Below are 15,463 nucleotides of genomic sequence, written 5' to 3'. Positions count from 1 at the left end.
GCATTGGCAGGTGGATTCTTTACCAATGAGCCTCTTGGGAAGCCCAATAAATACTTCATGGGGGTTTTTTAAGCTGTTTAGTTAATACATTCTCTCTTGAAAATGAAAAGGTCAGTCTACTAGGATTCTTGTCACTGTGCTTATTATCATGGTAATCATTCCTATATATGGTCAAAGAAGCAGTCAGAGGCTGTCATACTCCTCCCATTCATTACTAACGAGATCTTTTTCCAACTGAAATAATAACGCGCGAGTCTAATTAGAATAAAGCTCATTACAAACAGGCATGGCCATTAATGCCTCAATGAAATAAGCCGGGGGAGGAGACTTGAACAGCGCAGTTAATTATGTCTGCTTTTCTTCAGCATTACCTCAAAACTTGTTATAAATTGCTGTTGGGCTGTAAACGAAAATGCTGCTGAAACACTCCCTGGTTGAAGAGGCTCTGACACTTGCAGCCCCAAGGAAGAGGTGGGGGATTGGGGGGCATCTGCTCCTGGCCCACAGCCCTACAGGAGGAGGAGTGAACAGCAGCCCCTGGGGGTGTCCTGCGTTTCACTGTTCCACTCTTTTCCTGTCTCCTCCGCATCATCTTTGTTCTGGATTCTGGCTGGTAGTTCACACATGTTCAAGGTGTGGAATGCAGCTTTCATGGCCCTGTATTCTTGGTTCAAGGATGGAGCTTAAATGTCAAGATTCCCACAGAAACTTAGATTCAAAGTTGCTGCTAGATGGTGATACATGGGAAAATTTCTGTGGGAAAAGGTATTTGATGGACAGAGAATCAGGATGGCCCATTAAATTCTGCACCGCAATACAGCTGGGGCAATCGTGTTTCATTAATCAAGACGTTCTTTAGTGCCCAGAAAGCCAGACCGTCCCCCAGTGCAGGGTAAAAGGCTTCCAAAGAAGGATGACTGAATCAAGGAACAGAAACTCAGTAAGCCCACGATTAGGAAGAGAGAGGAGGAAGATGAATCACGTAAAGGAAGCAGGCAGGAGGTAAGAGAGTTAACATAATGCACAGGCCAGAAACCTACGGAGGTTCCCAGTGTCCTTCAGAGGGGTATGGGGAGAGGAGGAGGAATTCTTCATTTGTCAGGTAGCCTGCTTTATGATGAGCTTAACAACGCACGTGCTGTGCTATGCCCAATTGCTACAATCATGTCCAACTCTTTGCGACCCCATGGACTGTAGCCTGCCAGGCTCCTCTCTCCATGGAATTCTCCATGGACTGTAGCCCGCCAGGCTCCCCTGTCCATGGGATTCTCCAGGCAAGAATACTGGAGTGGGTTGCCATGCCCTCCTCCAGAGGATCTTCCCTACCGAAGAATTAAACCAGGGTCTCCTGCTCTGCAGGTGGATTCTTTACCACAGGAGCTTCCAGGGAAGTGTGCTTCCATATAAAAATAAGCCTTGTTAAAGCAAACTTCTCTGAACTGCACAAGGATTCCATTAACTGTTCAAAAAGACAAAGATGAGAGTGCAGTTCTCCTCGGTTCCCTTACTCTGCTGCTCTCCCCCGGTGCCCCTTCCCAGTGAACTCTTTTACTTTATCAGCAAGATAAAAAACAAAGATGAATAAGAGACGTGCTCTGTTCTGCACCCTGTAGTAAGGGAAACAAACATTTGGGCTACAATTACTATAAGGTGTGGTGGTGGGATGGAAGGACCACCGAGAGGGAAAAGACCAAGTCTCCCTAGAGCTCTTACTTGATGATGTTGGAACATGATCATAAGACTCAGTAGCTAAGTGAAGGCGGGGGCTTCGCTCTCATACTCCCTCCTTCTCAGCCTTCTCTTGCTGTGCTGTGTTTAGTTGCTCAGTCGTGTTGGACTCTGCGACCACATGGACTGTAGCCCATCAGGCTTTTCTGTCCATGGGGATTCTCCACACAAGAATACTGGAGTGGGTTGCCATTCCCTCCTCCAGGGGACCTTCCCAACCGAGGGATCGAACCCAGGTCTCCCGAACTGCAGGCAGACTCTTTACTGTCTGAGCCGCCAGGGAAGCCCTTTGGATTTTAGTAAATTTACCAAACTGTGTGACCATCAGTACAACTCAGTTTTAGAACATTTCCATCACATCAGCAAGATCCCTCCTGCCTGCTTACAGCCAGTCCCCTTTCCTACCTCCAGCCCCAGAGAACCAATCTGTATATATATTTTTTAAATGTATTTAGGTTTTATCATTGCTATTAATTAACAGTAGCAATGATTGCTGTAATAAGGGTGTGAACAACTTTATGACTCATAATACATATTACAAACTACTTTCCAAAGCAGCCATACCATTTTACGAGACTGTAGAGTTGCATTTCATTGTGTGCTCTCAAGAATTTTTAAATAGTATCTAATTGTTTTCCTTTGTATTTTTTGATGACAGAAACAGACCATTTTTTTATTTGTGTGTTTACGGACTTTATTTGTTCTGTTTCCACTTTGTGCCCTTCCCTCTTACTGAGATCCTCTTAAGTTAATTTTTTATTGGTATGAGCTTCTCATATAACTTGTCATTTACATATTGTATGCTGCTGGTATTTTCCCCACTGAGGTTTGCCTTTTTATTTCATTCTTTTTTTTTTTTTTGATATATGCAAAGGTTCATTTTTACATGATCAAATATGTCCATCTTTTTATTTTTCTTTGTGATCTTTGTCCGTGCCTTTGAGACTGAAGCTATTTCCCTCTCAAGAGCTCTGACAGCAGTTCAGTTTTATCTTCTGTTTTGTCTTGTTAAGAATTAACATTGTTTTTCTTGGAATCTGTCACTTCTGGTGACCTCCTTTGTCAAATACTTAATGCTTACCTATTTTAGGCTGTATTACTAGGATATCTGATTCTGTGCCAGTGATTTTTTTGATGGGTGCACTAGGAATGAGAAAACTGACACATATGCAAGAGAGGGAGACCTGGGAGGAAACCTTGTTATTCTCAGGTAACGGACCAGGGGATGCTATCAGTCTGGGAGGACCCAGCCTCCGGTTGCTAAGGCCCCAAGTCCACCATTCTGTGGGAATTACAGGGAGGCAGCATTTGGGCTCAGCTCTCAAACACTTTAACGGGCAGCTTGGGAAAGTATCTGACATATTCCAGTGAAAAAGAGGAGGCTCCCTGCCCATAATGTAGTCATTGGAGGTCTGTTCCATGTTAGGTGCGAGGTCAGAGAGGAAGACCTCCAGGTCCTCTTCCAACTCCAGAATCTCAGATCTCTCTAGATACTGTTCCTGCTTTCATTTATTCAACAAATATTTATTGAGCATCTAATATGTCACTGGTGCTCGTCTAAGCCCTGGGGATGCAGCAGTGCAGAAAACAGTTTCTGCCACTGGATACTTCTATTCAAGGGGAAGACAGTCAGTAAAGAAACAAATTCATATATTCATAATGTCAGGTAAAGATAGGTAATACAAGTAAAAATGAAGCAGAGTAAGGAGAGCTGTTTTATGTTACAAGCTCAGTGAAGACAATGAGGTGACATTTGAGCAGAGGTCTAAACAAAGCAGGGGCTTCCCTGATAGCTCAGTTGGTAAAGAATCTGCCTGCAATGCAGGAGACGCCGGTTCAATTCCCAGGTCAGGAAGATCCACTGGAGAAGGGATAGGCTACCCACTCCATTCTTGGGCTTCCCTTGTGGCTCAGCTGGTAAAGAATCTGCCTGCAGTGTGGGAGACCTGGGTTTGATCCCTGGGTTGGAAAGATCCCCTGGAGAAGGGAAAGGCTACCCACTCCAGTATTCTGGCCTGGAGAATTCCATGGACTGTATAGTCCATGGGGTTGCAAAGAGTCGGACATGAATGAGCAACTTTCACTAAACAAAGCAAAGTAACAGATGGGGTGAGGTCTGAGGGCAGGAGGAGTCAGCCAGAAAGGAGAAGGAAGGAATAGCATCCAGGCCCTGAGGCCCCACTTGTGTGAGGCCCTGAATGCAGAGAAGCGATCCAGCGGTGAGCCCAATTTCTCACATAGTCAGTTTACTAACAGTTGGATCTGCTGATCTCATTTTTCAGTATCATCATAAGAGCTATAATTTATTAATTCCCATGTGCCAAGCTTTGCTGATCACCTATGTGTGCTGCTGCTGCTGCTAAGTCGCTTCAGTTGTATCCAACTCTGTGCGACCCCATAGACAGCAGCCCACCAGGCTCCCCCATCCCTGGGATTCTCCAGGCAAGTACACTGGAGTGGGTTGCCATTTCCTTCTCCAATGCATGAAAGTGAAAAGTCAAAGTGAAGCCGCTCAGTCGTGTCCGACTCTTAGTGACCCCATGGACTGCAGCCTACCAGGCTCCTCCGTCCATGGGATTTTCCAGGCAAGAGTACTGGAGTGGGGTGCCATGTGTAATGACTGCTAAGTCTCACAACAGCACTGCAAGCTAGGTCCTCCTGTCCCCTTTTACATATGGGAAAATGAGCTCACTGCTTCCTCTTGGGAACTTTTATCTCGGTCCAGACTGCCCCACTGGGGAAGTGCTCAGTTCACAGCTGTCTGTTACATGCTCAGTGTGTACGGATTAGGCCAAATGCGCACGTCTATAGAGAAATACTAGAGACTTTTGGGATAAACTCACACCGGAAACTTGACAGCCAGCCCTAGCCTATTTGCCTACTTAACTTGAGGAGAAAAAGTACAGTAGGCATTTAGGAGGAATAATTCCTTTATTTGAAGTCGGTCTCTGAGCTGGTCCTCTTTAAACTAGCAGAATACAACATCATGAGCATGCCCTTTCCTTCACTACACTGTAATATTGCTAATTGTAAGCCTAGACCTTTCAACGAGTAGAAAATCCTTATCCTAGAACCTCAGAAATGTAGGAGTTGACATAAACTTCCGGTTTCCAAGAAAATCATGCAGACAATTGAAGAGGACATGGAAACTACACCGAGTAAGAGTGTGGTCAGGGAAAGTGTTAGTTGCTCAGTCGTGTCTGACTCTTTGCAACCTGTGGACTGTAGCCCACCAGGCTCCTCTGTCCATGGAATTCTGCAGGCAAGAATACTGGAGTGGGTAGCCATTACCTTCTGCACAGGATCCTCCCGATCCAGGGATCGAACCTGGGTCTCCCACACTTAAGGCAGATTCTTTACCATCTGAGCCATGGTAGGCAAAATCTCCTTAAGATTTTTTTGAATCTGCACCACATGCCCCTCTGCTTTTTCAAACAACCCCTCCTTGTCAGCATCATCGTGAGTGTCCATTCTTCACGCTGTGGGGGCCTCGTGGGGACCTGGCTGTCTGTAGCTTTCAGTGTATCCTTTGCACAAGGGCAGAACTGTGTCTACCAGCCCCTAATTCTGGCTGCATAAAGCATCTCTACAAAGACCTCCATTTTGCCATCCCTTTTAGGGGAAAGGCCATGCTTTGGGCTGAGAGAACTGCTGTGTAGCTCCCACACCCAGCTCACTCCTGCTTCCTGTCTTCAACAGCTGAAGGTTTTAAGGTTCTCTTTTTAGCACAGTTCTTTAAACTTTAAGTGAGACATGAAGTCACGCTACAGTAACAAGCTCCTGTCTTGCCCGGTAGAGCCGGTGTGCAGGTGGGGTCCCGCGTGATGCCGAAATGGGGCTGCCTCCGTAAGTTTTCTCAGGCTCCCCTTAAAATGACACTTGGCCATATGGGAGTGCTTACTCTCCATGTTTTTGATTTCCAAGTTTTCTATTCATAAAATAATTGGTTCTCAGAACTGCTGACAGGTGAAAATAACAAAAATAAAACTGATTTGAATTTAGTCATCCACTCACTACAGTCATTAACAAAAGAGGCAAGGATTAGCCCTGTGTTCTGGGCTTCGCTGAGATTTTCCCACAAGTAGCAGCGCACAGGACTCCTACCTACTTTGCAGGGTTGGTGTGAATCACCAATGAAATAGTGTCTTCAAAGCAGCTGATGCAATTTTCTTTCTCCTTCTCATAGTCATAATAATAATTTCAGAGGAGCAAATGCTAGGAAAATGAAAGTTGCTGCTTGGGGTTGACACAGGGTTTACAGAGATTTGTCCCTTAAAAAGTGGGCACGTTCTTTTTTGTATACAATGATAGATTTTTTAAATTCTAAAGTGCTTTACAATTTTCAGAATTTCACATACATGATTTCATGTAATCTCATAATAATCCTTTTTTCCCCCTACCCCTTAAAAGCGGGCACTTTCTTATGGTAACAGTAATCTTGGAGGGTCTGAAACACTCCCTCTGCATAATCCTGTAACTCATTTACAGAGTTGGAGACTGCTTTATCATTGAGTACCCTAGTTCATGTGAGTGTCTGTCTGTCTGTCTGTCTATCTATCATTGCATCCAAGTCCTTCCTTGTGGATGAGGTGTCCTCTGAACCCCACATTGGCCAGCTGGACCTTTGCTCTGATTGAGGCTTTGTAAGAAGGGAACGGACCTAGGTGTCTGGCATAGAAGCTTTATTGGAGCACATGGAGTTCTGGCCCATCTGGGGTGCAAGGCTGAGGTGGGGGGAGGGGTTCCCCGACACCTGGCAGATTACCATTTGTGATGACAGTTCACGCCCCCCATCAGCCACAGGAAAGGTGGTCCCTAATCTCCTGCCATGGCCTGAACAAACACGGGATTCAGCAGCAACAGTAGTAATAACAGAAGCAGCTGATAGTTATTGACCACCCGCTAGATACTATATTTTTCCCATTTGATCCTGATCACAACACAGTGAGACAGAGACCATGATTATCCCTAGGGTGTCGAGGCCTAGTGATGTGCCCAGTGTCATATAACAGTGTATGTGTCCACATACACATGGGGAGAGTCATCTTTCCTTCCCTAATAAAACCTCCATGGAAACTCCGCGAGTCCACATTTCCCCTCCACCCACCCAGCACCCACCCACAGGTCTGCTCTCTGAGCCCGGTGAGTTGTTTCTGATAGATGTGGGTGTGTCCCATTTCCTACAATGGAGAATAAACCCCCCATGCTCCGGGTCCATGAGGACTCCCTAGCTCCCCATTGTGCGGCTCAGGGAGTGTCTCCAGGGTGGTCGAGGCCAACAGCAGCTGGCATCTGCTGGGGCAGTGTCACCAGGGAGGGGTCGGGAAGAAGACTGCTGAGTGCACACTTTTGTCAGGATTGGTCACCCTGCCCAGGAGACATTTTCATACAGCAAGTAGAACAAGCCTAGAGATGGCACCAGGTTCAAAACCTCTGCCAGGAGCAAGGGTGAGAATCAGTAGTGTGATAGAAGAAACCAAAAGTCTGCTCATTGGTGAATCATCCAACGAGAACAAGCCATCTGGGGCCAGTTAGCATGGGGACAGGCTACCCTCATGCTTTCACAGGCCCTGAAGACTTCATCATGTGGCAACATTTTACTTATCTAACACACGTGTATTTGTGTGTGACACATACAACATGTATAAAGTTATGTGCCAGCAGGACTGAATCACTCTATTAACTCACTTAATCTTTAGCAGCCAGGTGAAGTTGGTACTGTTGTTATCTTTGTTTTACAAATGAGGAAAGTGAGACGCAGGGAGATAACGTACTCAGAGTTAATGTCACAGAGCCAGGATGACCACCCAGCCAAGTGGTACAGCCGTGCACTATGGTGATGCTGAACTATTAAGAGAATGTGAGCTACTTCCCAAACAGATGTTGTGACAAAGAAACAAGCCATGCATTTGAGAAATAGTTGTATGCAAACTTATTATTTTCTTTATGTTTTAGATATGTTTAGGAATACGCCTATTTATTTAGACTTATTTAGAAATAAAAATTTTATTTTTTGTAGGTATTTAGAAAGTTTCATTTTTAAAGGAACTTGTTTCCCCCACAACTGAAAAACGTAGTGTGTATTTAAAAAGGAAGAGGTTGGGATTTCCCTGGTGGTCCAGTGGTTAAGATTCTGAGTTCCCAATGCAGGGGGCGTGGGTTCAATCCTTAGTTAGGGAACTAAGATCATACATACCGCACAGTACAGCCAAAATAATAATAAGAATTTAATTTCATTAAAGAGCTCCATCTCTCCGCACTGCCGCTAAGCCAGTTGTTTTTGCCCCTGCCCCTAGCCATGGTCAAGCCCCACCCCCACGTGTTTCTCTAGGTCTAGGTCATGGGGAGGCTTGGATGAGAAGCACTTCAGACAGTCAGGACATGGCTCCCACTTCTGTTGAAAAGAAGACGTGGCCTATGGTCACTTATACAAAACCCTAAGATGTTAGCACAGGATGTTTGCAGAGACCAAACCCCAAATACCACCTATAAGAAAGTTAAAGATGTGTGCATGACCTGCCAAAGACTGGATGTTGTGTAAAAGCTTTATGACTTTAGAAAACTTCTGGCACTCTCTGGGCTTTGCTTTTCTCATCTGAGAAATGGGAGATGGGACCGTGCATGACACCTAGGGCTGTGGTGGCAGAATAAGCCACCACAATACTACTTGGAAAGTGCCAAACACGGTACCCAACATGTACTCACGAAACCTGAGCATCGTGTGATGTTCACTGTTCACACCTCTGTAATCCAGGGGTCAAGGGCTAAGTCCTGTTGAGTCAGTATGATTGTCACTCCAGGAAATCAGAAACAACAAACAGAGACACAGACTGAAAGTAACTGGAACTCGGTCACATTAATAGCCTCTCTCAGGAGCCAGGGTCCGCGTCATCCTACATGTATCCTTCCCAACCTTGGTTACTGAGCCTCTTGTTCTTCGGGATACCCTTGTATCTTTCCAATACATTCCTCTTTTTTTTTTTTTTCTTAAAAATAAAGAAAGAAAGGAAGTGGTCAAAGATATAAATAGTATGGATACGTGACTTTATTCAAAACCCTTATCTGTGACACTGTGAGACAGGCAGGGCAGAGACTTGTTCCCATGCTCTGTGAGGGATTACAGATCACAAAACTGTGTGCTTTGACCAAGACAGTCAGTGACGGGACATGTGGAACTTAAATCCTGGACCTAACTGTGCCTTCATAGAGTATATACCCTGCTGGAGAGAGGACGATATATGTTCAGAAGTAACAACTGGATGTCGTTCTTAAGCCTCCAAGTAACCTGTTTTGTATAAGTTCTGGGCTTGGAGATGCAGCTGTGGAATGCTAGCAGCCTGGCCCTAGGAGAAAGGGTCTTGTTCACGGTTCACTTTGTTTTCTCCTCTTTGTGACAAAATGGTCTCCTGAATGGATCATCCATTTGGTGATTATGTGGTGAAAGACTGAGTCTTGTCTGTGCCTAGAATAATATAAATCCTTACCAATACAAAGTGAAGTGAATGAAAGTGAAAGTAGCTCAGTCATATCCAACTCTTTGCAACCTCATGGACTATACAGGCCACAGAATCCTCCAGGCCAGAATACTGGAGTGGGTATCCTATCCCTTCTCCAGGGGATCTTCCCAACCCAGGGATCCAACCCAGGTCTCCCACATTGCAGGCAGATTCTTAACCAGCTGAGCCACAACAGAAGCCCAAGAATACTGGAGTGGGTATCCTATCCCTTCTCCAAGGTATCTTCCCAACCCAGGAATCAAACCAGGGTCTCCTGCATTGCAGGTGGATTCTTTACCAACTGAGCTATCAGGAAAGCCCTACCAATACAAAACAAAAGCTTATTAGAAGCTTGGTAAAACTTCAAAGCGACGATGTATATACAGTTTACAAGTTGGTCAATGTGTATTTATGACTTACATACCTGGTGCCCAGCAGTCACTGATGGAGCCTGGGTTTCATTGCAGGGAGACAGAAACTGAGAAGATGGATTGCAGGTAACCATCTCAAGCTCTGCTTTGAATTTCTCATTCACATCTTATTCTTTTCTTTTCCTCTCAAGGGTCGAGATTATTGTTCGGAAGAAGAAGACATCACATAGCACCAATCCTACCAGTCAAACCGGGAGCTACTACTGTGTAAATAGGTTACACCCCAGTTGAAATCTTTGCAAAGGTTGGTTCTCTTCAGCGAACAGCACTATAGCAAAAGAAGATCGTTCCATATCGTATGCCCCATTAAATTACAGTGTTTCTTAATGAACTTGCAAAGGAATATTGCTAAAAACAAACAAAAACTGTTATCGAACTTTCTTTGTTGCTGCTAGTTAAAACTTGTTGCAACTTTTCACTTCTCTCAGTGTCCAGGTCTGCAGCAAAATTCTGCAATTTCACCTTAAAGATACTGTTGGTTTTACAGATGCTCTCCAACCTATTTTCTAAAAGACGAGGTAGTGGTGAACTCAGATATCCAACTTCTGTTCTAGACTGGTTCCGCTTCTAAGACAAGCGCCTCCTTCCCCCTCCCTCCTCCCTGCCTCCCCCAGCAGTCCAGAGCCTTGCTTCTCACTGGCAGTGTTGTGCTTTGGAGATGGGATGGTTGCTATGGCAAGCCTAGTTTCTCTGCTGAGAAGAAGTAGAGATGCTATTATCAATTCAAAGCATGTCGTGACATGACTCCTGGAAGTGACATAGGAGCGAGCAGCAGGTGGTTTCATTTCCTGGGTCTCTTAATCAAAGATCAAGCTTGCAACATCAGTTTTGCTCAGATGCAGACGGAAGTGTGATCACAATCATTTTGAATCCCTCTTGCCCACTTTTTTTTCTAAGAAAATAAACATTTTACTGTTTTTATGTATCCTTGTCTTCTCCCATTCATCCAGCTCAGTGTTTTATGATGATCCTGGGTGCGGAAGCTGAGTCCTCCTAGCAATGGCACCTTAATGGCTCCCTACCATCCCATGTACAACCCACCACGCAAGTGCAGTGCTGGCAGTGGTCAGAGGTGATGAGGGGGACACACCACAGCTCGTTAGGAGGGCCTGAAACCACCCCATTCCCTTTCACTTTGTCAGCAAATAAACCACCCTACTTCCTAATCCTCTCCCTTCAAGATGTCACGTGAGCCTTGCCACTTCCATTCTCTTGTTGGCAGCACCGGATGGTGCAGTGACAAGCGTTTGCCACCTGGAACATGTAGTATTCCATTGACACTGGTGATGATTTCCAGAGATGCGAAAGCCAAAGCCCCGGGCCGTAGTGGGGAACGTGAACTGTGGGTTTGGTAGAGTTTATTTTTCCATATTCTATGAAGAGAATGATCTCTTCTCAAAGACAGAAGTAATATTTTTAACACATGTTGTCACAAGTAAGTAGCAATCAAAAGGAGAAAATAACTTTTGTATTTTTTTAACACGTCCGATAGCTTTGATGAGAGTTCTCTTTGTTACTTTTGGGGGAGGGCACCCTGTTCATTGCCACGCCAGCAATCCAGGTTTGGATTTGTTCCACACACACAGACACACACACACAAATACAACACACAAAAAGCACTGTATGTTTCTCTTTGTGGGGTTATGAACACAAAGGGCCTCACTATCAGCCACTCTACTGCCCTCCGAAGGTGGGTAGTTAATACGTTCTGGGTGGTCAAGAGGTTACCTGCCACTGAATAGACTAGGAAGCTTAGTGTGGTCTCGCTGCGAAGATGAGCCTTGACTTGAAAATCCATCCGTATAGCTGATGGCACCACTAATGTGTCCAGGGAGAAATTCCTTATCTCCTTTTGGACCCAGCAGCACACACCAAACATAAGGGGAAGGAAACTCAGTCAGGCCCTAGAGAAAACGGACTCAAACGTTAGCAACAAAAGCCCTTCCTTCTTTCAGCCGGCAGCGGCAGCTATTTTGGGGAGCAGCTGTGGTTGTTACATAAACAGAGACGCAGCCAAAATTTCAGGCTTTTTATCCTGCTTCAAGCAGAAAAAAATGCAGAGAGAGTTCAAGTCGCCTAGGGTTTTACATCCCCTCCCTTTGTATGGTTTTTTTGGCCAAGTGACTAAAATAGTTTTCCTCAACTGTAAACGAACTGCTGAGCCCCACCTCAAACTTGTGCACCGGAGACTTGGTCACTGTTCCGAGAATGACCTTTTCCCGAGATCCCTTGCTCTTATCAAGCAAGAGCGAAGCAGACACAGAACGCCTTCCATGGGGTGTCTCAGATAGCGTCTTCCCAGAAAACCACCACCTTCAACCGAGATAAAACATGCTCACGTCGTTTTTCTTAGGGTCACGTTTAACATTTTGACACGACACACACATACACAGAACCACGTGTCCCTTGGAATCTGATTTTTGAGGGTTTCAAGTGTCGTTTCCGTGAACCAGTGGCTGTTCACCTGGGTTCTGTCCTCCGGGTTTAACACTGGCTACCTCGCTGATGTGCAAAAGTCATTTCACCTGCAGACACGCGTGGTACACTTAGATCTGAGAAACGGGGCGGCCGAGCCGGTTAGCATGCAATGCTTGATTATGTTAGCAACACTCAAAACTGTCTGTTTTCCATTTGTCGGCTTTAATCATAAAATTGTCAAGTGATTTGTGTTTGTATTTGATTTTTTTATGCCTTCTGAAAAGGTCTAATGCAAAAACCTGTTGCCTTTCTCCCCGCTGCCCCGTGTATGTGAATGTTAAGCACACTGTCTCAGATACAATGAAAAAATAATCTGGAAGCTAGTGCTTCTGCTGGCTGTTATCTCTGAGGCCTCAGGGAGATGGAAGGAGGGAGGGAGGGAAAGGGGCTGGCGGAGGGAGGTAGAAAAAGGATGAGAGATGGACCCAGGAGCATTTAGGACAGAGCAGGTCAAGGGAATGGCCATGGGCCGGGTGCGATGCAGGATCCAGCTGATGAGCGGCCAGCGGGCAGGGCGGACTGTCGGCAAGATTTACTGCGGGATTACTCACGCCTTGTGTGCTCTGAGTTGTCGAATTGTACAAGTTCAGCAGTCTGTGTGTATCTTTCTTTTGGTTGGCGGAGATTTGGGATCACGGAGTACTGCTGTCATAATTGAATGCGTGTTTGTTACTGTCTGAGAAGCTTAAAAAGAGGTTTTTTAACCTCAGTGATGCCTCCGAGCCCCGGGCTGGAGCGCAGGGCGGTGTTATGGTCTATTTAGGGACAAAGAAGGTACAAAGTCTGGGGACAGAAAACTAGGTCAGCCCTCAGACACAGCAGCAGCCACCCCCCGGCCTCCTGGGAGACAGGTCTCTGTCTAGGCGTCTGCAGTGCCCAGGGTCTGAGGTCGGGCTCTGATGCCCAGACTAAGGAGGAACCTCCGTTCTTTAGTCCTCTGTGCGGTGCCAGCCTCCTCCTCCGTGTCGGGGCCTCCCCCAGGTTCCAGGGCTACAACAGGAGCAGGCCCAGGGATGATGGCGCCCCCTTTCGGTCCTAGTTTGAGTTACAACTTTGTCCCAATTTACTGAGACTTCTCTCTTAGGGCCAGCCCCTCCCCTAAGCCTGCTAAGAGCAGAAATTATACCTCTTATGCAGTTTACCTCAGTAGCCTATGAGGCCCCTTGGCATATTGATGGCAAGTCCTGCTTAGACATCGGCAAGAATTTAAAAGAGCATTTCCATGTCTACTGGTTTTAGAAAAGAAACTCAGTTAAATATGTCAGTTTGATGGGAAGAAAAATTATCAAATTCTTAATCTAGGAAAATACTGACTCTAAATCTTGGACTCTGGGACTCATAAATTTTTTATGAAAGGCAAAACAATTGACTCTCTCCTTCCTCCTCCCAACTCCATCATTAAAAAAAAAAGTATCAGATTACACTGTATAATTTTACATAAAATCTGCTTTCCCCTGGAAGATGTGCTCAGAGCTTTATTTCTTTGTACCTCTCAGAAATTAAACTTTTTACTAAGTTGCTTAAAATCCTAGTAGAAGAATAAGGCCTGGTCAGGGAGAGGGGAGATACATTTAAAGGCATAATGAAAAGGTGGCTCGAAGCTGGAAGGTGGCTTCTCAGTGACACAGGTGGATTACTGAACACCCCTCCCTGCCCCGCTCTCCACCCCAGGTGCTTGTGTGAAGCCGGGTGAGGCAGTCAGCTTCCACACAGCCCAAGTCCCTGCCATCGACCTTTGGAATCTCATGAATGAGGTGTACAAATTGCCTTTGCCAATGAATGGACATGTTTTGCCAAGGGGGGAAAATGCCCTTGACTTCAGTCACTTTTTTGTATGTCTCTGGAAGAGAGTCAAATGCCATGGAAGAATATGAGGTTTGTAGGTAAATAGATTTACTTTTGTGAGAGACCTTAGGATGGGCTCACTAGTTATGCCATGCTTTTCAGGAGACTCTTGTACCTTACCTGGGATCTAATCTAATCTTAGGGAAAGAGGAAAAGGAACTAACATTTATTATTTAAACTCACTCTGTGCCAGATACTGTGCTAGGCATTTTTATAACTGTCTTGTCACAATAATCCTGGGAAGTGAATCAGTTACCCCCATGTTCTGAGTAGTGTATCTTAAGTGTAGAATGCATCTATCCAACATAAATGCCCATGTTGAAAGAAGGAAAGATGTCATTCAAGTGCTTTTCAAAAATTTTTATTATTATTATGCCCTTTGCAACGTAACACTGTGAAAACAACCCTTTGGGGGCATCTCCCTCTTCCAGAGTCTCTCCTGGGCTCATCACCAGCATGGTTTCCCCATGGGGAGTGTTTTCTTGGCCTTCCCATATCTGATGAGCGACACACAAACCAGGAGAGGATAGCAGGGTGTTAGTGCCTGGAAGGAAAAGGCTTTGGGGTTTTAGACACATCTCTCTCTCCTTGGAATATTTTCAGCATCTGGAAAAGAAGGCTGCTGTCCACAGTTAGGCATCCAACGTGGCCAGGACGGGCTTTTGAGTGCTCTCATTTCTTTCCTGGGTCCCAAGTCTTGTTTCATCCCAGAATGCATCCTTTGAAGAAAGTGAAAAGCCTTAACCTTCTGAGAAGTTTAAGAGAACCTGATCTCCAAGGGTGGAGGAAGGGCAATGCCTAGGCCATTAACTTGAAATTCTTTCCTGTGGGCGAGGGTTTGACGTCTCTTTTTGATCTTTGGACTGGGAGCTCTGTGTTTCCCAGGCTACTGTAAGCATTGAAACTAGATGCAAATCTCTTTCAAGACCTTAAATGTTTTAGTTGGTCATGTAGTGACTTGGGTAGGCATTTAAATAATTTGTTCGAAGGTCAGAAGAGTCTGAGAATTCCCCAGAGTTCCTCTCCTTGCTTCTAAGGCACAACAACCTCTGAAGAAGATGATTCATGTCTCCATAGCAACTGTTAAAGGTGCTGCCTAGAGGGGACCTGCCTCCACCTTCACTTTCTTAGCTTGAAAGAATCAAGAGTTTCCTTGTGTCAAGGGGGTGCTATGTCCAGTTTTCTCATGAGAACTGTCCCCAAGTTTCCTGCCTCTTTCTAACATGGTAGCTGTCAAAATCCTTTAAGATGGTGTCGGAACTGACTCTTATCTCTTGGAAGCCAGAGAAAAATTGCTTTAATTTAGCAAGATTCACCCCTAAACCAAAGGCCCTATTCTAATACTGTCTTCCCTCTCTTCTCTGAATGCTCTCTTCTTTCCTTTCCAGGGGTTATTTTTAGCCCAAGGCTTTGCATCTGATTGAGGAAGACTTAGAGGCAGTAAAAATGAACACCACAAATTTGAACTTGGCCAAAACTGCCTTA

General features: G+C 45.3%; 1 protein-coding gene across 2 annotated transcripts in view; it reads left to right on the top strand.

The window, feature by feature from the left end:
- The window catches only part of C16H1orf21 (chromosome 16 C1orf21 homolog), a 242,536-nt gene extending 231,956 nt beyond the window's left edge, over positions 1-10,580 (top strand). For both annotated transcript variants that reach the window (XM_086343415.1, XM_086343416.1), the window contains one exon: positions 9,787-10,580. In XM_086343415.1, coding sequence (XP_086199541.1) covers positions 9,787-9,825 — 39 coding nt within the window. In that variant the 3' untranslated portion in view covers positions 9,826-10,580. The remainder of the gene's footprint in view (positions 1-9,786) is intronic.
- The last annotated feature ends 4,883 nt before the right edge of the window (positions 10,581-15,463 follow it).

Source organism: Bos grunniens, chromosome 16 (genome assembly GCF_055505025.1).
Source record: "Bos grunniens cultivar Pamir isolate PY7600 chromosome 16, Bosgru_T2T1.0, whole genome shotgun sequence".
Lineage (NCBI taxonomy): Eukaryota > Metazoa > Chordata > Mammalia > Artiodactyla > Bovidae > Bos > Bos grunniens.
This window is presented reverse-complemented; position numbering and strand designations above follow the sequence as displayed.